At 25.5% G+C, this 1485-nt stretch overlaps 1 protein-coding gene across 1 annotated transcript in view; it reads left to right on the top strand.

Moving 5' to 3' along the window:
• The first annotated feature begins 482 nt into the window (after positions 1 to 482).
• The window catches only part of LOAG_17879 (hypothetical protein), a 4198-nt gene continuing 3195 nt past the window's right edge, over positions 483 to 1485 (top strand). The window contains exons 1-2 of the mRNA XM_020450541.1: positions 483 to 814; positions 967 to 1077. Coding sequence (XP_020305762.1) covers positions 581 to 814; positions 967 to 1077 — 345 coding nt within the window. The 5' untranslated portion in view covers positions 483 to 580. The remainder of the gene's footprint in view (positions 815 to 966; positions 1078 to 1485) is intronic.

Below are 1485 nucleotides of genomic sequence, written 5' to 3'. Positions count from 1 at the left end.
AATTTTGATAATTGCAAATATTCATGAAATTACCATTGTTATTATTATCAAATACATTTGCATTATCCTAACAGCAATTATGTTAAGTAATACAATTTTTTTTTTTTTTTTGTTTGACTGACAAAAATTTGCAGCGTTATAAAGTAAAAAAAAAAACTTTTTAATTTTTGATTTTTGAATTTTCTGATAGCAAAATGCAACCAATCTATGAATTAATTTGTAGCATTCTTAATTTTTATTATATTTTTGTATATCTGTTTGCTTCTTTTTAACCTTTTATATTGCTTATTTATTTCAGGTGTTAATTTATTCAGTTTTATTATCGAATTGCTGCATATATTTGCTATCACATTTCCATATTCATTATTTGAAGTGATTGATAATAGTTATGGTAATAAGATATTAAATATGATAGGAATCCTCATAAAGTTGTTGAAAAGAAATTGTTTTTATTTGTGTTAACTATTTGACCAAAAAATCTCTTCCAGGATCCCGTCAGTCTTAAATAAGATATTTTAAATGAACAAATGTACAACCTAAAGTACGACGTTAATCAGGAAGCATTCCCGGAATTGTAAATATGGTAATACGTCAAGTGATAACAGAACCATTCCATATCAAAATCAACGGTAAGTGGCTGCATATCGATCAGGAAACGTTGGCGAAACATCCGGGTGGCATTGCAATGACAGCTTATCGTGACACTGATGCAACTACAGCATTTCACATATTTCATTCCGGCTCTAAACTGGCATATCAAATGATAAAAGAACTGTCAACAAATAACACCAATTATGAACCAACAAAGGAACAGGTCCAATGATTATTAGTTCTTATCGCTTATCAATTTCGATCACAGATTATTGCTGATCGAAACAAATAATCGTAGTAGATCATCGACAAACTGTTATCATCATGGAGCTTTTAATATTTCAAATTAATCAATAATTCAAAATTTTCAAAAAGGAAGTGTCGGAAACATTATCAGTGTTAGATGATGAAGTAATCGGTAGTTGGAATTTGGATGCACAACGTATCGAAACAATTAATCGAAATTTTAATCATTTTAGAGTACAGGTTACTACTTCTTATTCATATTAATAATTATTGAAATTAAATTACAATACACAAATTCTTTGCACCAAAAATTCACCATTTTACTAGAAGAAGGAGAGTAAAGAGGAAAAGAAAGAGAAACATTCTACTTATTCATTTTACCATTTTTTCAATCTTGAAAACAATATTATTCCAAATAACGATTATTTACTGATTATCATTTTTCAAACAAATATTACCTTTTGAAGATTACTTGTACGTGAAAAACTATATAATCTTGAAAACAATATTATTCCATTCAATATTATTATTATCATCGTTATTATTATTATTATTATTATTATTATTATTATTATTATTATTATTATTATTATTATTATTATTATTATTATTATTATTATTATTATTATTATTATTATTATTATTATT

Source organism: Loa loa (genome assembly GCF_000183805.2).
Source record: "Loa loa unplaced genomic scaffold supercont3.144, whole genome shotgun sequence".
NCBI lineage: Eukaryota > Metazoa > Nematoda > Chromadorea > Rhabditida > Onchocercidae > Loa > Loa loa.
Note: the sequence above shows the minus strand (reverse complement) of the source record. Positions and strands in the feature narration are given on the sequence as shown.